This window comes from Molossus molossus, unplaced genomic scaffold, assembly GCF_014108415.1.
Source record: "Molossus molossus isolate mMolMol1 unplaced genomic scaffold, mMolMol1.p scaffold_m16_p_11, whole genome shotgun sequence".
NCBI lineage: Eukaryota > Metazoa > Chordata > Mammalia > Chiroptera > Molossidae > Molossus > Molossus molossus.
In genome coordinates, this window is record NW_023425346.1 from 107,561,955 (window position 1) to 107,586,204 (window position 24,250).

Genomic DNA, 24,250 nt, shown 5'->3' on the forward strand with positions numbered 1-24,250 from the left:
GGCCCGTCGCGTCGCGCTGCGGACCCGTCGGAGCGACGCGGCGCTCAGTCGGCGGCCGGAGAGGGAAGATGGACGCAGGTGAGGGCCTGCCGGGGCGTTGAGTACCGGTGGACAGCGCTTGCCTGGCCTCTCGGCCGCTGGGGACTCTCCCGGCGCGGCCTGGGCGCGGGGCGGCGGGTGGGCGGGGTGCGGCCCCGGGCGGGGCGGGCGGGGCGGCGCCTGCGGGGAGGCTGGCTCGGATTTGACAGTCCTGTGTTTGCGGGTCTCGGCGCTTCTCCAGTCCGCCCGCAGCGCCCGGGTGACCGGCCTCGCAGGCCCAAGGCCGCCTCGGACGGGAAGGGGCAGCGCGGCGCCCGGGGCGGGAGGGAGGCGGCCCGGCGCCGCGGGGGGCGCGGGCGGAGCTGGGTCCCGAAGCGGCGGTCGTGGGAAGCTATTGCCTCCGCCCCGCTACGAGTTGAGAAGTGGAACTCGTTAACTTTTGTGAAGTTGTGTTGGTGGGCTGGAGGCAAGAAACCTGCTCAACACCCACAGCACACGCACCTTGTCTGGGCTTTTCATTCTGACAGTGACCCATAGATTACTTTTCCTGTGGTTGAAAATAGACACCGAAGCCATGTCATCAGGGCTTATCTTCTTGGGGTCCTAATGCAAAGTGGGGGTGGGAGGGTGTATGTACACACGTATACATGTAAATGTAGGTGTCCGTGGGCTTTCCGCCTAGCTCATCCTGCTCTGCTCCTTCATTTTTGCTGGCAAGCTATTTTGGACGTTTGTCCAGTAGCCTCGAAAGCGTCTTCGCTGTGGCGCTCTTTTGCATCTTGTGGCAGTTTCAGTTCTTTCCTGTCTGTAGGGAGCGCTTTGCCTCTGAGTACCACCCCGCACCCCCCGTAAAGGAAGACTTTCATCTGGGTTAATTCCACTTGTCACATTGTTTCTGCTTCGTGTTTCTTTTCCTGGCAGCTGTAACATATATTTGCTGAAATCTCAATTTGGAGACTGTAAAGTAGACATATATTGATAGTATTTCGATGACTTGTGGCATTTCCTTACTTAAATGGTGGGTGGCTGAAGGAAACAGTAGCCCTGACTCCCAAAGGAGCCTGTTAGGCGGCACGTATTTTTTGTGAAGTTTATTTAAAAACAAAAACGTACCAGGCAGTGTTGTGCTGTTTGCTGGGACATGGGGTAGAGGAGGAATAGAATTATTTCTCTACTTTCTTTTATGCTATTCCTGCTCGATACCTAAAGTCATTCCTGTGAGAGACTTGGTGAAGGTGGAAAACGGTTTAACGTTGGTCATATTATCTCAAACGTGAAAATCGCCATGTTAAAGTTAGGAGTAGCCACCCTGGCCGGGTGGTTCGGTTGGTCGGTTGGTGGGAGCGCTGTACTGTATCCCCCTCCCCCCAATGGTTGCGGTTTTGATCCCTGGTTAGGGCATGTGTGGGAGGCAGCTGCTCAATGTTTCTGTCTCACATCAATGTTCCTCTCTTTCCCTCCCTCCCTCCCTGTCTCTCTGAAACCAATAAACATGTGCTTGGGTGAGGATTAAAAAAACATTATAAAATTAGGAGTAGCCACGTGATGATATCCTAATGGGACACGCAAGGCTGCTTCAAAGTAGAAAAGGTGTCTGCATTTGCAGGCCTGTGTTGATGCTGATAAAAATGTATATGATATTTGTAGGGTGTGGTGGAGAGTTTTATTCTGAGCTGACGTGTGCTTACATCCTTTTAGGGATGGTTAATGGTCCATCCTCCCTTGATCCCTGCTGTCCTTACAGTCTGCTTTCCTTGACCAAGTGTTCAGATTCCTGGTTGTTTTCACAGTCATCCGTTCAGTAAATTACTTTTTTTTTTAATCCTCACCCAAGGACATTTTTCCATTTTTTGTTCAGATAGAGTGGGAGGGAGAGAGAAGAAGAGAGAGAGAGAGAGAAACATCGACAAGAAAGGGACACATCGAGTGGCTGCCACCCATACGACCAACCAGGGTCAGGGACAAACTGCAACCGAGGTACACGCCCTTGGCGGGAACCGAACCTGGACCACAGGCCAGCGCTCCAACCACTGAGTCAAACCAGCCAGGGCCAGTAAACTACATTTATGATTGTGTGGGAAGTTTGTGTTGGTCATTGTTCTAGACCCTGGGGCTAGAGAAGTGAACAAAATAGACGACAACCACACTCTTTTCACATTCCAGACATGACGCCAGTGGCATGGGTCATGTGGAAGAGTGATATGGGCCAGGCAGAGGGGGTTGGAGTCGGAGCCAAGATGGCCAGGAAGGTCTCACTGCAGAGACCCAGAAGCAGTGTAGAAGGAAGGGCAGGTGGTGGGCAAGCAGCAGCAAGTTGGCATTGTGGCCAGCACAGTGAGTGGCTGAGAGAAGCAGAAGCTGGAGGCCGATAGGCGACTTGGGCTCGAGCATGGAGCCCTGCTGGGTCATGGCGAGGACTTGGGTGTACGTTTATCCTGAAGGAGATGGTGATCCTCTGAAAGGTTTGAGAGGAGTCATGAGACTGGAGGTATGTTTAACAGACTCACTCTGGCTGCTTTGTGGAGAATATACTGCAGAGGGCAGGGCAGCAGCAGGAGGCCAGTTAGGAGGCTACTGCAGGAAGCCAGGCAGAGGCCTGGGTCAGGGTGGGGAGAGAAGGCTGAATTTTGGGCGTGTTGAAGGTTGAGATGATAGGGCTGTGTACAGATGAAAAGTGGTGAGGGCTGGGGTGGAGAGAAAGGAGTTAAGGTGGTGAAGTGGTATGTGGCGTGAGGTCAGAAACTAGATGGGGAACACTTGGGGATGTCTGCCTGGTGGGGAGCTCTCGGGAGTTAGTTTTGTCTTGTGTTGGCTATGGGTGCCTGTCAGACATTCATGTTGCGATGTCTGGGGAGCTTTTGATCCACGGACCTGGAGCTGAGGGAGTAGACCTCGCCTAGGTACAGTGTGCGGAAGGCCACTTTGAATGAAGTCACTGAGGGTCTGAGTGTGGGTGGGAAGAGGAGGAGCCAGGGAGGGGGTGGCCCAGGGCTGCCAGTGCTTAGAGGTCCAGAAGGTACCAGGCAGACTGCAGACTGTCTTCTCCAACAAGCCTCCAGTACTGTCCATCAAAACACACTCCCGGTTCAAGGAACTGGCAGGCCCAGCATTTTCATGGCCACGCTGTCAGTGCTTGAGGCAGAGCGGTGTCCTGTGCTTGCAGCCTGTGCTTCACATGGTGCCTGGCATGTGCGTGTTCGGTACCTGAAGAAGCAGAGCTTGTGTTACTCACGTCCCCGTTCCTGTGGTATAAGCACTTCAGTCATGCCCTGGTCGGTGTGGCTCAGTGGATAGAGAGCATCGGCCAGTGGACCAAAGGGTCTCGGGTTCGATTCTCGGTCAAGGGCATGCACCTAGGTTATAGGTTTGATCCCTGGCCCCAGTCAGGGTTGTGTGGAAGGAAACCAGTAGGTGTGTCTCTCTCTCACATTGATATTTCTCTTTCTCTATCCCTCTCTCCCACTCTATCTGAAAATCAATGGCAAAATATTTGTGGGTGAGAATTGACAAAAAAGAACTTCAAACTTCAGTCCTAGAGCCTGTGTGTAGTACAGAGCCAGTCTGTTCGTAAGGTGTCGGTGAATGAGAAGGGCTGCTTCTGGCAGGGCAGTGAGGCTACTGTGGATGTTCTGTCCCCTGTGTTCACTGAAGCAGGGCTTTCCAGATTCCTGGTGTTGCTGAAGTTCTCAGATCTGTCCCTCCCTTCTCCTCTACCCTTCAGACTGAAGCATCCTGGGTTCAAATGTTCGTCAAGGGCACATACCTAGGTTGCAGGTTTGATCCCTGGCCCCAGTTGGGGTCGTGTAGGAAGCAGCCAGTTGATGAATCTCTCTTTCTCCCCCTCTGTCGCCTTCTCTCCCCCATCTGCAGATCAATGGAAAAATACCCTTGGGTGAGGATGAACAACAACAAAAATAACTACTTGTAAATACATGATCTTAAACCTTTTCTGAAGGAAGGGAGACGCCTTCATTTGATTTTATTTATAAATGAGAATTTTTCAGAATACAGGAGTGTTTGGGGGACATATCCTGAAACATGATAAGCTCTTAAAGAAATCTAATGATGAAATGTTTTGTGGTTCTTTGGGGTTGAATTTGAGCAATGTGATGGGTGCTAAGTGCAGAGAAGTTAGTTACATTCCTTGAGCACAATTCCCCATTTTTCTATCAGATTAATAATATTAATTCAAAACTTTTTTCCTAATGGAGTTACCATGCTATTAAAGAGCTTTGTTTGTCCTCTTCCAGGTGTGATCAGGGATCTCCCAGGGAGGATGTGGGAAATCGGGTGTCTGGGACCCAGGTGACTGAATGGGAAAAGTCTTTCTCAAGGGGCCTCTTTTGTAAGGTGGACGATGCTTCTCTAGCTGGCTTCTCCTTTGTGTTGTCTTATTTCAAATTAAAGTCAAGATCAGGGAGTCTGACCTGGCCGGTGTGGCTCAGTGGACTGACTGTTGTCTCATGGACTGAGAGGTCCCAGTTCCATTCCTGGTCAGGGCACATGGCTGGGTTTTGGGCTGGATTCCCGGGGATGGTAGGGAGGGGGGCATGCAGGAGGCAGCCGATCCATGTGTCTCTCTCACATCAATGTTTCTATCTGTCTCCCTTCCCCAGTCTCTAAAATATAAAAACAAAACGAAACATAAAAACAAAAAAGACCAGGGAGTCTGAAGACCAGCATTCTTTTTGAGCTTGGAGTCCTTTTAACTCAAAAGGTATGGAACTGCTTCATAAAATGTGACATTGTGTGAAGAGGGTGACATTACAATGCACCCTCTGAGATGAGGTGGCCATCTCTGGGAGGCAGGTGGAGGCCACTGGGCTGTCTGAGAGCAGAGTCCTCACCAGGCCTGAGGCAATACAAATAGGAGTGGAGGTGCTCAGACCACTGCTGGGTGCTGTGCGTGTCGCAGGAGCCTTGCGCCTACTCGTGCTGTCCAGTCCACTGGGCTGAGCTGGTGGCTTTGCCCATTTCGTGGTCGAGGAGACTGAGGCTTAGAGAAGTTAAGTTAGGTGTTGCACAGCGAGTAATTGGTTTCTGTCTTCAGAAACAAATCATAGAAATTAGAAAGTTGAGCGTTAGAAGTGTCACTTAGAACATTTCTCCTTTCTTTGTTAGAAAGTTGGATCCAGAAGGTCCAGGAGCTTGGGGGTCTAGGTCCCTCTGTCATGCAGTGACCTGTGAGGGTGCCAGTCTGTGGCATTTCAGGCGTCGAGCAGGACAGGTTGGTCCTGTCCTCCAGTGCATGTGGGACAGCCACAGCCACATTGACGCCAGTCAAGACCTTCTGGTGGCTGCTCAGGGATGGGAAGTGCTTCACTTGCTTTTCTGGCTGAAATCGCTGCAGGTCTTGGAGCTCTTTGTGCTCATTTTCCAGAGCGAAAGCTGGCAGATACTGGATCGACCGAGCAGTGGCACGGGTGCTGGCTTCTGCTCCCGACGCAGTACTGTGTGAGGACAGCGTGTCACCCGGGTTTGGTGGTGTGAAGTGATTCGTGTGTGTGGTGGGCTTCCTGTTCATGCTGTGTGCGGTGTTGCAGCTCAGTGTGGGCACAGACTGTCATCCTCGTCTCACCCACTTCAGGGAGCCCCAGGGGGCCCACGGGGAGATGTGCTCACTGTCGCCCTGCACAGGTCACAGCTTTTCATGCTTAGTAACTTGTTCTCACACAGCCTGGAGGAAGGCATAGCTGTTCCCGTTTTACCAGTGAGAAAGCTGAGGCCCAGGAAAGTCACTGACTTGTGGGGGTGACAAGACTGGTTAGGGTGCCCATGCTTTTGGTTGCACACTGGGGAGCTGTGGTCAGCAGGTTTGGTGGGGGTGCTCCCTGTGCATGGTGTCCTCCAGGCAGAGCCAGTGGCGGTCCCCATCATGAGGAACCCACGTGCGGTGGGAAACAGGAATGTCCAGTTCTAGAGGTAGATATGACACACGTGTTCAGCTGGGGGGCAGAGGCCCGGGTGTTTGTAGAGATAGGAAGAGCAAAGAAGTGCGGGGGTAAAGGGACCCCACAGATATGGGTGCTGTTACTGTGTGCTCTTTCTTAGCTGGCGAGAGCTGGGGTGCCTCCTGGTGGTTTATCCCTGTAAGTGTCTCATCTCCTTGCTGGCCTTTGGCTTGTGCAGTGAAGAATCTGAGACTATACAACCTATAATTTTCCTAGTTGTGCTAGGAAATTTGGTGATGTGTCTTAACTTAATAGGACTACCTTCCCTCTGAAGTTGGCTTCGTTGCCTATAAAGTTTGCTCGTAAACCTAAGAAATATGCCTGCTTTGCGTTTGGCCACTCAAGTGATGAAACCCCTGAACTTCAGAGCTACCTTAGGCCTTGTTACCCCCTTTCAGAATGAGCCTTTTCCTTCCTTCCAGTCATTTTCTTCACATGGGAAGCGAGGTTCTGCGGAGTGTCAGTGTCTAGAGTGACCCTGCAGACAGCCTTGTGCCCCGGTCCTTGCCCCTGTAAGCTACTCGCCCAGAGCGCTTAGCGTTCTCCAGCATTTTAGGCGATGCGGCTTCTTGAGTTCACATCTGCTGCCCTGGGAGGCTTCAGGTAACAGAGTGTTCCAGCTCCAGCCCGATGAGAATTACAGTTGACGGGAATCAGCAGGTGTTGTTGGCATCCTTCTTCCTTGAGAGTAAATCGTGGATTTGCGTGTACAGGCCAGTGAAGGCCTGGGGTCATGGGAGATGGTGACTGCTGATGGTACAGAGGTGCGTTAGAGAGAACAGAGACATGATGTCTCCAGCTCCTCGAGAAGACAGACTTTTCATGTATCCCACCTTGGTTTTTATGATCACATACAGAAACACGTAATCTGATGTGAAAAAGGGAGAAGTAAACTTACATTACATTGTGCATCCCCGTCACTAAGCAGCCTGGTTGACATTGACTGTGGGCACACGGACTCAGGAGACGTGAGAGCAGAGGAGTGAGACCAGGCCCTGCCATCGCCCTGGGCCCTCTGGGCAGCAGGGCTGGTCTGGAAGTACAGGGGCCTGGGACCCTGAAAAGGCAGAGCTGCGTCTGGGTTCCTGACAGCCCAAGGGCTCTCTGTCACACACACTGGCCTTGTGTGGCAGCAGATCTGATGGCTCGGCCCTGTGGTGGGGACTTAGCAGTGCAGCGGTTCAGTTCTGGTGCAGTGAAGTGCGTGCTTTTAGCCCTGCAGTTGCTGTCCCTGTGACACAGCCGGCCTTGGAGCCCTCTGTCTTGGGTCTCCTGAGCACCTCCTGGGGAGGGTCCCTGGACACTTCACGGCCACACAGCGAGGGTGTCCTGGTATTTCCCTCATTTTATGAGTGAGGGAATTTCTACCCTGAGAAGTCATGTAAGTGCCCCAGGCACCTGCAGCTCTGTCCCTGCCTCTCCTGGGGGTTGTGTACAACACAGAAAAACGGCCTGGGTGCTGGCGGGAAACAGGTGTACACAACAGGGCCCTGAGTCTGTTAGGTTGTCACACGTGCTGCAGAATGGTGAGACATGAGAACGGATGGAACTGTGACTCTGGGGACTGACCGTCCTCTGGGAAGAATAAGATAAGGAAACTGCTAGTGTGCTGTGGCCTCTTCCTGGGTCTGTGCAGAAAGACTTCTGCAGGGACAGTCACTGCTGGGTGTGAGGCTGTAGACGATGTTTATTTTTTAGCATTTTTTAAAAAGTTGATTTTAGAGAGGAGGGAAATGTCAGTGTGAGAGAAAAGCATCAATTAGTTGCCTCTCGTCCTGGCCGGTTTGGTTCAGCGGTTAGAGCGTCGGCCTGCGGTCCTGAGAGACCCGGGTTCGGTTCCCGCTAAGGGCATGTACCTCAGTTGCAGTTTGTCCCTGGCCCTGGTCGGTTGTGCGGGTGGCAGCCACTCGATGTGTTCCTTTCATATCAATGTTTCTCTCTCTCTCTCTGTTCCTCTCTCTCCCTCCTACTCTATCTGAACAAAAAATGGAAAAATGTCCTCGGGTGAAGATAAAAAAAAAACAATTAGTTGCCTCTCACACATGCCCCAGCCTGGGATCGAACTCACAACCTGGTCATGTGCCCTGACTGGAATTGAACCTGCCACTTTCTGGTGTATGGGACGACACTCCAGCCAATTGAGCCACACTGGCCAGGGCTGTAGATGATTTCTCATAATGTTTTTGTCATCTTTAAAAAAAAAGCACGTATCATTTTTACCAAGAGGTGGAGCTGTTGTAAAAAAATAAAGACGACGGAGAAATTCACACAGTATTGATTTCCCAAAGACATCTGTGAAGCTGTGTGAAGGATGCGATCGCTGGGTTGTGTGGGCGCTGTGTTCCGGGCTCGGAAGAACAGCTGCAGAGACAGCACCTGTAGCACACGCCTCCCTGCTGTGGGACCTGTGCCCGAACAGGGCTCCCTCGCCAGGGCTCCCTCACCAGGGCTCTGTGCACAGGAGGGACCCTGGGCCTGCCTGGGTCCTCATGGAATCAACAGAGTAAGAAGGGGTTCAGGTCTTATTAGCTCAGTAGGTAGACCTTGCGTTCTGCACACAGAGACCTGCTTAGGAAGTGGGGCGTTGCCAGTGGAAGCTGGTGGCTATGCCCATCTGGTGTCATTGTCAAAGTGAAAGCAGGCTCCAGACCTTCAAAGTGATCTTCAGGCCTCTCGGCATCTGGGACTTTAGGGGACTTTTCCCTCCATTTCTGGAGCCTAGTGTCCCACCCAGGAGTTTGCACCCTGCCCCCATCTACAGCTGACTGCTCCTCACCAAGAATGCTCAGGCGGACTGGAACCCCCCCCTCCCAGTTGCCTGGGAGGGGTCTGGTTTCTTGCCCCAGTGCACCGGCCTTCAGCGTGGCTTCTGGGCACGTGCTCCCAGGTGATGTCTGGAGAGCCTGTGAAAGCTTACTCTCCGGGCACTCTGCCAGTCTGGCCTCCCTTGCACACAAAGTAAAGGTTTCATTTTACTTTTGTCCTTTAAGTTTTAAACATTTCAAGATTAAAACAAGTGTTTAAATTGGGTGGCTTTAGTTTTGTTTTTTGTTGTGTGTTTTTTATCCTCATCCGAGGACATTTTTCCATGTTTTGTTCAGATAGAGCTGGAGGGAGAGAGAGAGAGAGAGAAACATCGATGTGAAGGGACACATCGAGTGGTTGCCACCCGCACGACCAACCAGGGCCGGGGACAAACTGCAACCGAGGTACGTGCCCTTAGCGGGAACCGAACCCGGGTCTCTGGACCGCAGGCCGACGCTCCAACCGCTGAGCCAAACCGGCCAGGGCAGTTTTGTTTTTTACTTTCTGTCCCCTACGCCTGGCCCCCAGTTGGTCACTCACCCTTGTTTCTTGTGGTACTGACTCTGGCTTTGAATCTGAAAGGCTTGGGAAGTGGGGTGGCAGGTCCCACTTCCTAATCCCCACACATCGCCACACATCAGAGCCGCTGCCCAGTCTGCTCTGTCAGTGGCCGTGGTCAGGTGGCCCTCAGATGCAGAATTCCACGTGGGTTTTTTAATATGGAAATACGATAATCTGATACTATTTTATGAAATTATAAATATTTGATCAGTGTGTACCTTTGGTTTCAATAGCTACTCTGACCTATGACACTCTCCGATTTGCCGAGTTTGAAGATTTCCCGGAGACCTCAGAGCCTGTTTGGATACTGGGTAGAAAATACAGCGTCTTCACAGGTACCAGCCGTGTCGGAGCCCACCGCACTCTTAGTGCTCGGTCTCCAGAACCATTTTGTGCTAATAATAGTTATCTACCAGCTCTCCGACCTATGACCTGGGACTTATGGCTGCGTGTGCATGTGTTTTCTTCCTTTAAACGCTCTCTAGAAAAGGACGAGATCTTATCCGATGTGGCGTCCAGGCTCTGGTTTACGTACAGGAAGAATTTCCCAGCCATTGGTAAGTACTGCTGTCACGTGTGATGCGATGTGCACATCGTAGGAGGAGGGAAACAGATCGATGAGCAGGTTGACTTGGATGTGCCCAATACTGTCACTTTGTGTTAATCCTCACGGCAACCCCAGGGAGGTGGGCTGGCGAGTCTCGCCCCGTTGTGCAGAGCTGGGTTCCAGAACAGGGCTCTTGGCAGTGGTCTCCAGCCCCGAGTCAGCGCTGGTTCCGGGGCTTGAAGTCAGGGTGAGGAGTCCTGAGCAGCAGTGGAAACAGGAGCCTGGTCTGTGAAGCAGCAAGTGCTGTGGAGGCTGCAGTGGGGTCGCTTATCTGAGCCTGGTGCTGGGTCCGGGCTGTAGGGCCAGCGTGGCTGGAGGCCGTGCTCTGCACCCATCGTCGTCTCCAGCAGGTTCCACACTCAGTGGACAGCTGAAGGGCAGGGTGGCTGGGACATGTTTTCCCATGACATGAAGTACGTTTCATTAAGAGTGATTCTTCGGCATCGTGCCCCGGAGGCGGGCAGAAGTTGAGGACCAGCTTGGCCTGGCCTTTGCCAGTCGGAAGACCTGAGACCAGAGGCTCAGGGCCAGGAGGCTGCACCTCCTCAAATGCCTGGTCTCGATTCGGTTCCCCGCCAAGATGTGTTCTTCAGAAGGAGGGGCGTGAAGTCGCCACAGTGCTCGACATTCAGAGAACTGAAGTGCAGGGAAATGAGACCAGTGTCCCCAGGTTAATATTGGATGATGTGATTTGTCAAGTGCACTCTGTCCTGGTTGCACCTGCTCTCGGGCTGTTCTGCTCGGCCCTGGGTGCAGGGGTGCAGTCACCTGCCTGCCAGTTGAGGCGTGCTGTCCTGCAGGTCAGATGTCTGAACGCAGGGGAGGAGGACAGGCTAGAGAGGAGCCTTGTGCTGTTCCTCACCGTCGTTGAGGAGGAAGTGGGCTGCCCCAGCTCTGAAGCCAGTGTGGTGTTTCCTCCCTTCACCCTTGGACATGGCTTGTTGGTTTGGGAGGTGGGGGAGCAAGCACCGTGCTGAGCACCTTCTCCAGCCCCACCCCTGCCCCAGGAGGTGGCTTTGTGCCTGTGGGTCTGGGCGGGGTTCCTGAGGCTCTCAGGTGCAACTGCAGCCCACAAGGCGGACTCAGGAGTCTGCTCATTTGGTGCCGGCCATCTTGGGCCTCGCTGATAGTCAGGACCTCAGGGCATTTCCTGTCTGTCCGGGCCGTCTCACTTACACTATACCAGGTGCCCAGTGTCTGATCAGCGCACTAGCGAGTGGATGGGACGTGATGGGCCAAGGCACGTGGGCCTTCATTGCCCACCCTGAGCCTTCCCCCCAGTGCCAACCACCTTCCTCCTCCACTGTCTGCTGTGTGTGTGACGACTCGCAGGCGCAGCGTCTCCTCCTGTTTTCCAGACAGCCGTCCTTCTCTGTGACTGGTTCGCGCATTTTACCCATTTGAGAGGTTGTGAGGACATTCACTCTCCAGCAGTGGGTCCTTGGCATGACCAGGTTCTAGGTCACGCATGTTGCCGAGATGGCGCTGCCGCCTGCAGCAAAGAGTGACCTGACCGGGAGTCCGCTCTCTCTGCCACCACAGGGGGGACCGGCCCCACCTCAGACACAGGCTGGGGCTGCATGCTCCGCTGCGGACAGATGATCTTCGCCCAGGCCCTGCTGTGCCGGCACTTAGGCCGAGGTAAGTCAAGCCGAGGACATTTGGGTTCTCAGGAAGCAAGGAGTGTGGGTGAGGTTTTGCCAGACACAGATGAGGATTCAGGGGCTTCTTCACTAGTGCTCCCTGGTCTCCACTGATTGAAGAAAGTGGCTTTAAAGAAAGCTGATAAATGCTTGTCTTTCAGAAGTGCTCGTTAGCCCCGAGTCAGTGCACTGCTGACTTCCTGTGTGGGTGTTACTGATGGGCTGGCACCTTCGGAATCCTCGGGAGGTGGCTCTTCACGGAGCATTGCTCACAGCGGGCGGATGCCGGCTGTGCTGAGTATTTCTAGCACACAGGCTGCTTTCTCACCTGTGGTAAAACGGCTCTCTGCACCTTTCTCCACCAGATTGGAGGTGGACACAGAGGAAGAGGCAGCCGGACAGCTACTTCCATGTCCTCAACGCATTCATCGACAAGAAGGACAGTTACTACTCCATCCACCAGATAGGTGGGCAGGGCAGGGTGCCCTAGACCTGGCTGTGGTAATGGGTGGCAAGTCTCAGGGTTCCCGCCAGCTGTGCTGCATTGTGGTGTGTGCACTGTGGTGTGTACACTGTGGTGTGTGCATTGTGGTGTGTGCAGCGTGAGGCCTGTCGCCACCTTGGGCTGGGGGGTCAGCCAGGCTGCTCATCACAGCAGCTGTGAAAATTGGGTTTACTCGAGTCTGAACGCTCCCTTGTTTTAAGCAAGTCCAACTTCTGAGCATCATGTTCTCAGTTGTAGGAAAAGAGCCCTGAATTCAGTGAGTCATTTTACTTCTTCGTCCTGCTCCTCACTGAAGGACTGGAATCCTGGTTCATAGTGAAGGACAAACCTTCAGACAGTGTTTGTCCGGTTTGGATGAAGCGCCCTAGTGCCGTCAGCCATGCTGGAGGCAGGTTTAGGCGTGCCTGTCCAGGCTTCCTGTAAAGTGCTCCTCGAGCCACTTGCTGCCAAGACTGGCCTCTTCTGAGAGTTGTGGGGAGGGACGTTGTGGGTGGGGTGTGCGTGTCACTAATCACATCTCTTTTCTCCAGCACAAATGGGAGTTGGCGAGGGCAAGTCCATTGGCCAGTGGTATGGGCCCAACACAGTTGCCCAAGTTCTCAAGTATGTACCAAGCCCTGGTTTTTCTCATCCAAGAAACTAGAAACATTATTCGCTTGATAGGCTACAGAGCTGAACCATCTCTCAATCGTGAAAGCTTACTGGTGTCCTCCCCGTTTCTGTAGGAAACTTGCTGTCTTCGACACGTGGAGTGCCCTGGCCGTGCACATAGCGATGGACAACACCGTGGTGATGGAGGACATCAGTAAGTGAGAGAGCAGGTCGGGGCTGGCGGGGCTCTGGGAGCGACAGCCGAGCACACATCCCTCCCGGGCTCACAGGGGCCTCGCCTGAAGCGGCAGCTGTGAGCCCTGCACAGCCGCTGGGTGCCCTGAACAGAAGCCAGGGGACCCCACATTTCCTTACAGAGAGGACCAGGCTAAGGGGAAGGGCCTGAATTCCCTTCCAGAGCTGGGTTACGTAGGACCCCACGTGATTTTTGTGCAGTGTTAAGGCTGCAGGGCTGAGCTGTGTGTGCAGGTGTTCATGTGCATGGTACACCTCCAAGGAGGCCGGACAGCAGGCTCCCCCCGTCTCAGGTTGCGGTGTAACATGGAGCAGGGATGATAGCTTGGCCCCTTTCTGGAAGGATCTCCGGGACACCTGAAGGAATTGGGTACATGGAAGTTTGGTCCAGAGGAGAATGAGGCCCAGTTGGGCAAGCAGCCCGCCATGAGTGAGTTCTGGGCCTTGCTTCACCTTTTATTATGCGCCCAAGCTGACGGCTGCTCTAAGGCCTGGTTGCTTTACTCAGCAGCACTGGTTCCCCAAGAATTTCCCAAAGCAGCCTCAACCCAGTGTACTTGAAGTGCCACATTAGTTGCCTTGAATCCAGTTCTGTGGGGGAGAGCGCTCTTGGAGCTGCATCCTGCCAAGTCCACAGACTTGCAGGGAGACGTGGACACGGGGGGCAAGCCTTGCACACTGAGCGCCGTGTGGGGCAGCTGCGGGGTGGGGCGCGGCTGCACGTGTGCTTGTTGCTCACAGGGTGTTGCTTCACTGCCGGGCGAGGGGCCCATCCTGGGACACTGTCAGCGTAGGACTGGGGAGCCAGGGATGTGACCTTAATAAACAACAGCACTGGCTTCTGCAGCCCCGAGCACACTGACAGACCCTCGCCCCTTTACAGCCTCTTTCCCAGAGAGGTGCCTTGGGCCTGTAGCAGAAGGGTGTGTATTCCTCTTCCTGCCTTTTCTCCATGTGCCATTTCCAGAAAGTTTTCTGAAATATTGGAAAGTTAGGAGATGTGTGAAGAACGGACAAAATCACTTGATTTTACCTCTCAGAAATAGCTCACGTTGACATGTAGACATCGTTCCTTCCAGTGTTTTTGTTTTTGTTTTCTAAAAAAATACATAGTATATAAGCATTTTCTCTTGTCACTGAAAGTATTATAACTGTCTTATTATCTGGCTGCACAGTGCTCTTTTCCCCGTGTTGGGGATCATCCTTCACTCTCCTCTGGGTCTAGCCCCGTTTCTCGTCCAACCCCTGGCTTCAGACTGTAGGCTGGTTGCTCCAGGGGAGTGGCCAGGAAGGGGCAGGGACAAGCGGCTTTCCAGAACCTCCAGCCCTCTGTGGGGTGCGGGTGTCACTGGTAGGGGCCTCTCCAGTCTCTTCTGGGGAGTCCCAGGTCATTCAGAGCAGCTGTGCTGGAACTGTGACAGGACGTGAACCCAGCCAGGCCTGTCTGAGGAGCTGTGGGTCTGGTTCTGTGGAGGGTCTGACCCTGCGTTGTGAACAGGCTCCCAAGAGGGGTGTGTGGCCAGCTGGCCATAACCAGGGCCCAGTCTCACTGCGCCGTCCTCCCTTCCTTCGGGTCAGGAGTTATGCATGCACGTCACAGGGACAGGTGGAGGATGTCCCGTGTCCGAATTTAGGAAGAAGAGCATTGGAACACAACCAACGAGGACACTGGGACTGAACACTTGGTGTAGTAAGGCGCAGGGTGAACAGGCGATTCTGAATGGCTCATACTGATTGCTTCTGGCTCGAGAGCCCAGGAGAGAAGAGACCAGGCTTCAGTAGAGACAGGTCAGCAGCTTTTCTGGTGCACTGCTGAGTCACCGAGGGCAGCAGGCCAGGGAGGGAGGCTTGGGTTCAGCACAGCAGAAGGTGGAGAAACTGCCTTGTTTCTCAGAAAAGCCTGCTAATGTCAGAAATCCCACAAGCCTCTGCAGTGGAAGAGTGGCTTATGATGTTCCTGTTCAGATTCTACGGGAAGTGTGCTGAGCCAGGGGACACTTTGTTTCTTGGGTGTCCCTGTCACCCACCAGCCATCCATCTCTCAGGGCCCACCAGGAAATCCAGAACAGGCCTGCCGGTGTTTAATGTGGATAGAATCCCACCTTCGTAAGCACAGCGGACGGTGGGAAGTCACAGAATTGGGGGAGAAATAGATGGGAAACGGTCGTCTGCAGTGAGCACAGGTGACATGATGGAGAGACTGAACACGGGCGTAGTTGGGGGGGGAGCGAGGCCGTGAGCACAGGTGACACGGTTGGACAGACTGAACATGGGTGTCGTCGGGAGGGGGGCGAGGCGGCCACGGCAGACGTGGATGTGCAGCAAAAGGGAGGCGACTGTGTGGGTTCGAGTGGCAGGAGGAAGTACAGGGTGACAGCGAAGTCAATGGAGGTGGAAGAAGAGTTGAGTCTTTAGAGCTAAAGACTCCAGATGTTCAGAGTCAAGAATACGTAAAGTATGCATGTTCCTGGGGACGTGTCCAGGTTGCAAAAGTAAAGCAAAACTTGTACACGCACCCAAATGGTAGTAACGATCTTCCCGTGAAGAAAGGCTGTTCACTGGCACTGCGGCCTCGTCTTCCTGTACCCGACCCCGGGAAGCGCTTGGAATCCTGAGAGGCCTGGGTTGGGAACGCAGATCTGCTGTTTAGTTGTCACTGGTGAAAAAACAGAGAACTTAAATAAGTTGCAAATGTTAGGGGGCATTTGAAAATTACAAATGGGGGCCTGAGACAAAGGAAACCCACTTATTAGCAGGGTTCTTGTGGCATAGCAGGCCACACATGGGCTCTCGAGGCCGAGTGCGGCTGCGACCCCTGCCCCGTGCTGCGCCGGTCCCTGTCTGGTGTGATGTGGAAGAGAACGTCCATGCTGGTGGGAGAGAGCGAGTCTGCAAGAGAACGTTCCCATCACAAAACAGCCTGAAATGCAGGGAAGCAAACCTAGGTCAACGAAGAGACCATGACAGGTCACATAAGTAAAAACTAAGTTACAGGAGAGCAGAGTAACAGTAAGAGTGTAGCAGTGCATATCGAAGCTGAGGTTCTGGTGGCAGAACGTACCTCTTTACACATTTATATGCACTAGTGCAGAATGAAGAGGAAAAAGGACAAAACTCTGCTACCTCGAAGTTTTAAACCTTTGTCTTAGCTCTTGGGTCAAAGGAAATCAAGTTAACAGCCTGCATGTCAGAATTTGATGTATACTGAACTGAGAAGGAAAACCTGCACCTTTGTACTGGTGGTCGAAGAGTAAAAAGTGAAATGAATGGAAGAAGCCCCCGGAGAGCAGCATTGACGCCAAATGCAGGGATTGACGATTTCAAGGAAGAAACGGTAGAACTGATGACTTCCATGCAGATCACCAGACAAGCACCGGGAGGCAGAGGAGCAAGCCAAGGGATGTCTGGTTAGAACTCAGAGGAAGATGCTGACGACTGGTTCTGATGTGTGGGTTTCCCCACACTGCCAAGCAGTTGACATCAGCTGGGTGTCCTGCAGTTCAGCTCAGCTCTGACCGTCTTCCTGGAAGTGGTGCAGACCTCACAGGCTAAGGGCTCGGCCCTGCAAGGTGCCCCCCCTCAAGCCAACAGCAAGTCCAAGTGTCACCTGTGCTTCTGACCGCTAGAGGTTGGCGACTCTCACCACCCCCTTGGGTTGGAGTATCTGCTAGAGCGGCTTGCAAAACTCAGAAACATGTTACTCACTGGGTCACAGTTTCTTCTAAGGATGCAACTCAAGAACAGCCCGGTGGAGGGGCTTCCCTGCCCTCTGCAGAGGACACTCGCCCAGCATCTGCACGTGTCCACCACCCGGAAGCTCTGAACCTCTCGGGTTTCGTGGCGGCTGCATCACAGAAGGTGGTGAGGTCATAGCCATTGGCAGTGGAGCTCTGTCAGCTCCTCTCTACGGGGTGTGGGCGGGGAAGCTTCCGGCCTCCAATCAGGGTTCCTGTGGCAGCCCCACCCTGGGGCTTCCCAAAAGTCTTGCTCACAGAACAAAAGACCCGTATGCTCTAAATTCCAAAGGTCGGAGCTCTGACCTCGGACTCATGATCGCCCTCTAGAACCTCCTGGGATCCAGGAGCCAGGCTTTTCCGTCTCCTCTGATCCAGAAAGTTCTGTTTTGTTTTTCCTGGTTCTTCGTAGCATTGACATTTTTGAAGAACCAGGCCAGCTCAGAAGAATGCCTCACACTCCAGCTGCTGTTTCCTCACGGCGACATTCAGACGAAACATCCTGACCAAGAGCACTGCCTGGTGGCTGCGTCCCCAGCAGGAGGTGCTCCTGGTCGCCTGGGGAAGGCAGTGTCCGTGTCCTGGATTAACGGGTGGTCTGAAGAACACATTCCTGGTGTCTGCAGGGTGGCCCCTCTGATGCGGCCCTTCCTCCTGGTTGGTTGGCACTTTCCTGGAGAAGAGCCCCTTCCCTACCCTCTCTGTACTTACATTTGAAAACTTTGGGGGTTGGTACATTCATAGATTCTTGTTTAACTCAATGTATTGTCCATTATGGTCATTGGTATTGTCCCAGATTTGGCTGGTGAGCACCCCCGCAGGCTGGCCGTGTCTTCCGTTTGCTCCTGTCATCTTCGTCGTTTAGCGCCCCTTTCTGACATTCACTAGACCCTGGCTCTCCTGGTACTTTCCCTGCCCCACCCTGGGCTCTGTCTTCCCCCAGGATCCAGGTTTCTTTCACAAGAAAGGTGCTTAGAGACAGATTGGGTGCTGGCTGAGCTCAAGGCCACTGTCGTGTCTGCCCCTTCTTGCCACCAACCTCCTGGTTCGTGTGTTTGTTGACTTGCCCAGTGTTCTTCAAAGTGGCCTGGACATTTACAAGGAGGACAGTTGTTCCCTTGTGTTCTCTGGGGCCTGGTCAGTGTTGCACTGGCCAGTGGGGTGGCTGCACAGCCTGTGGTAGGTGGCTGGGGCCCGCGGGTGTGCTCCTGCACTTTTCCTGTGTGTGCTTCACGATGGAAACGCCCACTGAGCTCACAGGGAAGGTTCGGTTCTTTTTCTCTGTGTGTGGCAAGGTGAGTCATATGCTTTATTCCCAAAGTTTGACTTGTGTTTTTTATACCCTGTTTATATACCTGTTTCTTTTGGGTGAATTTGTGCCTCCTTAGCCTATGAAAACACATCTCCCTTTTCAGGAAGGGTGTGCAGGAGCAACCTCCCGAGTGCGGAGGCCTCTGCATCTCCTGCAGATTTCGAAGGGCACTGCAATGGACTCCCTGCAGGAGCTGAGGTCACCAGCAGGCCGTCACCATGGAGACCCCTGGTGCTTCTCATCCCCCTGCGCCTGGGACTCACAGACATCAACGAGGCCTATGTGGAGACCCTGAAGGTGGGTCTGTGCTGGGCCTGTCCTCTCACTGACTAGTGGGGAATTGAATTACTGTTCTGCACTGAATCCCTTCTGTGCCTGGCCATCGTGGCTCAGTGGTTGAGCGTTGACCCTGCACCAAGAGGTCGCTGGTTTGATTCCTCATCAGGGCACATGCTCAGGTTGTGGGCCAGATCCCCAGTGCGGGGCGTGCAGGAGGCAGCCAGTCGATGTTCTCATTGATGTTTCTCTCTTTCTCTCCCTCTTCCCTCCTCTCTCCTCTCTCTTTGAAGCAATGAAAAAAGAAAAAACCTTCTGTGCCACCATCTTGGCCTTGTCCTCACGCTCTCTGACCCCTTCCCTAGGCCCCTCCTGCATGAGCTGAGCCCATGGCACATGTTTCTTGTCCTATTCCTAAGCTCTTGGGGGCTCATTCTCGTCCTCCGGCCTCCTGTTCAGGGGTGCAGGCCTCCTACTCAAATGTGCCCAGCAGCCCACCTTCCCTTCCTCCTGCAGGGCTGTTTCATGATGCCTCAGTCCCTGGGAGTGATTGGAGGGAAGCCCAACAGTGCCCACTACTTCATCGGCTACATGGGTGAGTGACAGGTCCCCAGTGATGCCGGAAGCCCGGGCCGGAGGAGTGGTCTCTAGGGCAGTGCTGCCCCCACACACCCAGAGGCAGCTCGGCCAGGTCCACCGTGGAGGAGAAGCATGCGCTGCCCCGGGCAGCGGTGCCTCCTGTGTGCGTGCCCTTCCCCACCCGCTCTGCCCACTCCTGCCCACGTGGCTCAGCCGTTCGGCGGGCAGCGCTGAAGTGGGCCCTGTCCCGCCCTTGCCGCTGACTTCGTGCCGTCCTCCAGGGGAGGAGCTGATCTACCTGGACCCCCACACCACGCAGCCCGCCGTGGAGCTGGCCGACAGCCATGTGATTCCCGACGAGAGCTTCCACTGCCAGCACCCCCCGAGCAGGATGAGCATCGGGGAGCTTGACCCGTCCATCGCCGTGGTGCGTGGCCTCCTCCGTCGCTGCCCCTGTGGCCGTGGAGCTGGGGGCACCTTGTCCTGGGAGCCTTTGCTGCCGAGCTGCTCCGGAGATGCTGGTCCAGGCCAAGTCTCAGACGGCCAGCCCAGCCCCGGCGTCACCGGGGGACCTGAGCGCCCTGCCGTGTGATTGTACCTGGCCTGTTCCCAGGCCTTAGAGACACGCACAGCCTCCGTGGCCTGGGGCAGCAGGCCAGCAGGCCAAGGGCGAGCCATGGGGGGTGCGGATGGAGCCTGCGGGGAGGCAGAGGCTGGAGCAGCGAGGGTCCCTGCAGTGGCCCTGCGGGGGGAGGTGCGGCCTCCGGGTCACTGCCCCCGGCCAGGTTCTGCCTGCGCCCTCGTGCTGCTGTCTCTGAGCACTGTCTTCATTCCAGGGCTTTTTCTGTAAGACCGAGGACGACTTTAATGACTGGTGCCAGCAAGTCAGAAAGGTTGGTGGCCTCTGCCTGATTGCAGGGAGTGGGGACGGGCCCTGTGCAGGGGCTGTGGGGGGTTCCCAGCTCAGCAGCCTCGTGTTGGCGGGGTAGGGGGAGGTAGGGTTGCCTGCAGGCGGGCACCATGTTGGGTCGCCATCTCAGCCCAGGGTGAAGAGCGTCCGCCTCTGCTCTCGCCAGTGTGCCCTGCTCGCAGTGGTGAACTTGGGGGCAGGGGCTGCACCCTGTGGGCTGCCTCTGACCACGTGTCTTGCTCACAGCTGTCGCTGCTGGGAGGCGCCCTGCCCATGTTCGAGCTGGTGGAGCAGCAGCCTTCCCACCTGGCCTGCCCTGATGTCCTCCACCTGTCCTTAGGTGAGTCTGAGGCCGCAGGGCTGCGTCCGAGGTGGAGACGGGCGCTGCCTGTGTGCTGCTCTGTCCTCCCTCCTTGCTCTACCCTGGGTCCCAGTGCCTTTGATTGTTAAGGTTTGTGTGGGCCCTGCCGGGTGGCTCAGACCCAGTGGGTTAGAGCATTGTCCCAAAAAGCCAAGGTTGCGGGTTTGATCCCTGGTCAGGGCACATGTAAGAATAAGTTGATGGCCCTGGCCGGTTTGGCTCAGTGGTTAGAGCGTCGGCCTGCGGTCCTGAGAGACCCGGGTTCGGTTCCTGCTAAGGGCGCATGCCTCGGTTGCAGTTTGTCCCCGGCCCTGGTCGGTTGTGCGGGTGGCAGCCACTAGATGGGTTCCTTTCACGTCGATGTTTCTCTCTCTCTCTCTGTTCCTCTCTCTCCCTCCCACTCTACCTGAACAAAAAATGGAAAAATGTCCTCGGGTGAGGATAAAAAAAAAAAAAAATCAGTTGATGAATGCATAAGTGGAACAACAAATTGATCTCTAAAAAAAATCGGTTAAAGATTTGTATGAACCCCAGATATGGTCATTGGTGGTTTATATGTGAGTGGGGCCGGGGACCTGTCCCTTTGAGTACCCGCTCCTGTCACCCTGAGCATAGCAGCAGCAGTCTGACCCTCCTCCTGCATCCCGTGTGCAGTCCTCATGGCTCACCCACACCCGGGCCCCAGGCCCCTGGACCTGGGCACGTTGCCCCAGGTCCCCGCATTCTGCACGATCCAGAAAATGCCCGGCTCGCTGTGATGGCACGAGCAGTCTGTGAGCTCCACCGTGGGAGCCCCTCCCGCTCTGTGCGCCCTGGCTGCAGGCGGCTTTGCGTCCCGCTGGGCTCAGGGTCTGCCCCCTCGAGCAGACAGCTCCCTCCACGTGAGCCGAGCACGTGGCACACGGAAAATGAAGACTCGGCACCGAGGCTGTGACCATGTCCAGGTCACACCTCCGCCTGTCCCCGGGAAGACCACTATGAGGACCATGTTGAGCCTGTGGAACATGTATTGAAGGTCACAGGGGACAATGCTGGTGGAGCCAGCTGTCCCCTGACTCTGTGAAGGTCACTGGGGAGGAGGATGGACCCTCTGTCCTGTCATCTCTGTGAAGAGCCCGAGGAATGTGATGATGGAGCTCCCCGACAGAGACCACCTGGGGGTTGGTTGCTGGCGTTGAGACTCAGGACAGGTGCCCTATCCGTCCCAGAGGGTACAAGGTTGGCACTCCGGGGATGGGTGGCCCTTGCCCTCAGCCCCATCATGCACCCCTGGGCTCTGGGGAGAGGTGTGTCTGCTCCTCTTGGGAAAAGCATCACTGGCACCTCTTGTCCTGCGCCCACCCTGCCAGCTCCGACGTGAAAGCTGCTCCCTCTGTAGCCATCCTGGTGCCCTCTTGCCACCGAGCTCACCGGGCACAGGGCAGGGCTCTCTCCAGGCCAGCAGGTGTGGTCGGTGTGCGGACAGCCGCTGTCGCACCCACACCCGGGGAGCCGGCAGGTGTGGTCGGTGTGCAAACAGCCGCTGTCGCACCCACACCCGGGGAGCCCAAGCAGGCGTCTGATGAGGTTTGTTTTACTTTTTTCAGAATCTTCTGACGTAGAGCGACTGGAAAGATTCTTTGACTCAGAAGACGAGGACTTTGAAATCTTGTCCCTTTGAAAACCCTAGAGTTGGGAGACACCTCGACTGCCCTTGCTGGGCGCCTTCGATAGCCCAGAGCCCAGGGGGTGCTCGGTGCCGCTGCATTTCATCCATCCTGCCCGCCTGCCCCCCGCCCGTGCCCCGGCCACCTCTGCCCGAGACGGGACTGCTCTGTGCTCAAGGCCTCACGCGGGAGCGGGACTGCTCGCCAGGCACCTCGGCCACGGGAGAACCCGGACCCCAGGGAGCAGCGGGGCAGCCGGGCTCTGAGTGTCCACGCCACCTTCGTCCTGCCTCCCCCAGGCTCTCAGTTCTGGGTTTTCTTTGGAATTAAAGTCCTGTTTGAAGTTACTCGACACAGACACGCATTTCTGTTGGGCCTGTCCTGAGTCCAAGAAGACTGGAGACAGAGTGAGGAGCGGCCCTGGGACTGGCTTCTGCGCCCTCCGCCTGCAGCCCTGTCCACGGCTCCTCCGGGCTGCCTAGTGGGAGACAGGAAGGCGTGGCCGCTGGCATCTCCTGGCTTTGGGGAGAGAAACGACAGAGGGATGGGGTGTGGTGCCTGCCAGAGATCTCTCTGCGTGTGACTTGCCAGGACAGAGCTGCAGGTAGAGCCCGGGTGGGCTCACCGTCCTCGCCTCCTGCTGGCTCTGGCATTTTGAGACGCTCACATGCTGCTGCTTGCTTGTCATGCTGGCTTCTAGGTGGGCGGAGGGTGGGGAGCTGCCCTGACCTGTGACCCTCGAGCCCTGGAGGGACGTGAGGGTCACGAAGCCTGGTGAGCAGAGGCCGAGGGCGCCGCAGAACTGCCCTCCTGGTCACTGAGGCTTCAGGTGGTTCGGGGCCAGAGGGTGAAACTGTTCACAGTGCAAACCGGTGCCCACCGCTCTTTCGTCGCTTGGAGACATTGCAGACCCTCCTCAGCACTGACGGGCAGCACCGGTGCCTGAGCCCTGGCGGCCCAGAGAGCACGCTCCCACCAGACTGCGGTCCAAGTGCCTCCACGGGCCTGAGCCGGGGAGCCTTCCTGTGGAGCCCCTCCCTCCCTCGGCGCCGGCACTTGTGGGGACAGCAGAGGGTACCTCAGCCCCAGAGTGTCACTGACATAAGTTAATTTGCTCTTTTCCTGTCTCTCCCTCCCCTGGGGAAGGAGGAGGCCGGGCAGTCTCCATTCTGTCTGTTGCAGTTTGGAGATGGCCCCCTGCCTGCTGGGCCAGGAGGTCCCGCGGCCCCTGCGGTGCAGACAGCGGGGACAACGACCAAAGGGGAGCTGTCCTGGTGACTTGAAAAGGCTCACTGAAGAGTGTCGTCCATTCTTAGTATAGTTTGCAGTTCTTCATGGCAAATAACAGTTTCAGTAGAAAACAAAGTCTGTTATCTATGTCTTGACCTCAAGTCAGAGTTGCAGGGATGGGACAGGAATGAATTTTATCCTCACCCGAGAATATTTATCATCAGATAGGGAGGGAGGGAGGGGAGGAGAGAGGGAGAGAAACATCGATGTGAAAGACATCGACTGGCTGCCTCCTGTACCACCCGACCAGGGCCAGGGACAAACCACAACTGAGGTACATGCCCTTGATTGGAATGGAACCCGGTACTCACTGGTTCGACACTTTAACCGCTGACCCAGACTGGCTGGCCAGGGCAGGAATGCTTGTCCCCCACACTGGGCAGGCGGAACCCGCCTCTGACTCGGCTCTGCCAGCTGACACTGGCCGCCTGCAGTCCCAGGCAAACAGCGCGAGGATACGTGGTGTAGGGACTGAGACCTGTCCTCCAGCAAGAGGGCTTAGCCTGCTTTGATGTCCCTCCAGTGAGCCGACTGTTGGCCACGGGCACGTGCTGGTATCTCAGCCAGTGCAGGGGCTGACCGGCCTGCTTGGCTTCCCACTCCTCCTGCCCACTCTCAGGTGAAGGTGCGAGGGGACCAAAGCCAGACAAGAAAGCAGGAATCACTTGCTGGCCCCCAGGTCAGGTGGCCCAGGGACCTGAGTCATGCCCCGTTGGTGTCTGTTCTGTAACAAATCCACACCCAGGGGCTTCAAACAACAGACACCAGGATCCTAAGGGCAGGGCAGCCGCCTCCTGTGGCTCCTGGGAGTCACCGTGCCCAGCTTGCAGACGCTGCCCTCCCTCCACCCAGAACCAGTGAAGGTGCCTTCACCCCTCCCTCTGGCTCGGCCCCTCCTGCTTCCCTCTGTAGGAGACCCTGCCCGGACCGTGCAGGATGGGCTCCCATCTCAGGGCCTCGAGGTGCTGGCTGTTCAGTTCTGGGGGTGGGAACGCGATGTTTGTGGGGGCCTGTCTCTCCCGCCTGTCATTCTGCGCGTAGCGCTCGGGGGCCCACCTGCTGCCACCGCCCTGGCTGGCATGTCCGACAGCACGTGTTCACTGAAGGGAGCTGCAGGGCCTGTGGACGTGGCGGTCAGCCCCTTTCTGCCGGCCTCTCCCTGCCTGTCTGCCCCCAGCCTGCAGA

General features: G+C 55.5%; 1 protein-coding gene across 2 annotated transcripts; it reads left to right on the forward strand.

The window, feature by feature from the left end:
• The first annotated feature begins 15 nt into the window (after window positions 1-15).
• Window positions 16-23,118, forward strand: ATG4B (autophagy related 4B cysteine peptidase). Of its 2 annotated transcripts, none has more exons than XM_036254558.1 (13): window positions 16-78; window positions 9,590-9,691; window positions 9,842-9,913; window positions 11,506-11,604; window positions 11,972-12,073; window positions 12,642-12,714; window positions 12,837-12,916; window positions 18,194-18,300; window positions 18,796-18,874; window positions 19,140-19,285; window positions 19,695-19,751; window positions 20,015-20,108; window positions 21,716-23,118. In XM_036254558.1, exons 1-13 carry the CDS (start codon window positions 69-71, stop codon window positions 21,787-21,789), a joined length of 1,095 nt encoding a protein of 364 aa, XP_036110451.1. In that variant the 5' UTR covers window positions 16-68; the 3' UTR covers window positions 21,790-23,118. The 2 variants fall into 2 exon arrangements, with proteins under 2 accessions (XP_036110451.1, XP_036110450.1); XM_036254557.1 differs by having other exon boundaries at window positions 53-78; window positions 18,107-18,300; window positions 21,716-23,117.
• The last annotated feature ends 1,132 nt before the right edge of the window (window positions 23,119-24,250 follow it).